The sequence below is a fragment of the Passer montanus genome, unplaced genomic scaffold, assembly GCF_014805655.1.
Source record: "Passer montanus isolate IOZ18808 unplaced genomic scaffold, ASM1480565v1 scaffold210, whole genome shotgun sequence".
Lineage (NCBI taxonomy): Eukaryota > Metazoa > Chordata > Aves > Passeriformes > Passeridae > Passer > Passer montanus.
In genome coordinates this window covers 396,957-397,629 of record NW_024366704.1, presented here as the reverse complement: position 1 = coordinate 397,629, position 673 = coordinate 396,957, and the positions used below count along the sequence as shown (strand labels likewise).

The window sequence follows — 673 nt, the reverse complement described above, 5'->3', positions numbered from 1 at the left end:
TTCTATTCCCTTCAGCCCCTGCCGCTGTTCTTATGGTTCCAGGGCACAGCTTGGTTCATTCCTAGATAAAAACGTTATGGCAATATTTTCATAACCACTACCCATCTCTAGTCAGTTTCCTACATTCCTGTGTACAAACGAGTGGATAGAGAGAGGGTTTCTATCCAAATGAATTCAAGAAAAGAGAAACTGGAGCTTGAATGTCCCTCTGAGAGATGTTGAATAAAACCTTCCCCCTGAGTTTCCACACACCAATAAAATACTGATTTTTTTTGACCAAACAAGGTAGGTCTGTATGAGAACAGCTCAGGAGGCTTTCACGGCTCATGGTGAGGAGGACAGAGCAGAGCTTGGAAGATGAAGTGTTAGTCCCCTGAATTATTGCCCTGATGTAGCCAATTTTTTTGCTAAGAGATGTAACAGTTTCTTCTCTTTGTTTCTGAGTTTCCAAGTCACCCTGTAATTCGTAACCTGCACCAACCTGACACGGTGAAGTGACATATCCAGCTCCTGTGCTCCAAGCCACGAGTGCCTGACGTGAAGAGAAGTCAGGAATACAGAAACAGCTGTGGAAGAAAGATGAGAGGAAAATCAGAACAGATATTCTATTTCCACACAGTATTACCAAATCAAGCTGCTAGGTACCTCCAGAACTATGTTTTAAAAGAGTTCG

General features: G+C 42.8%; 1 protein-coding gene across 1 annotated transcript in view; it reads right to left on the bottom strand.

Moving 5' to 3' along the window:
• Positions 1-160: 160 nt before the first annotated feature.
• Positions 161-673, bottom strand: part of LOC120502247 (translation initiation factor IF-2-like) — a 3,060-nt gene continuing 2,547 nt past the window's right edge. The window contains exon 3 of the mRNA XM_039709494.1: positions 161-566. Within this exon, the coding sequence (XP_039565428.1) occupies positions 161-566 (406 nt within the window). The remainder of the gene's footprint in view (positions 567-673) is intronic.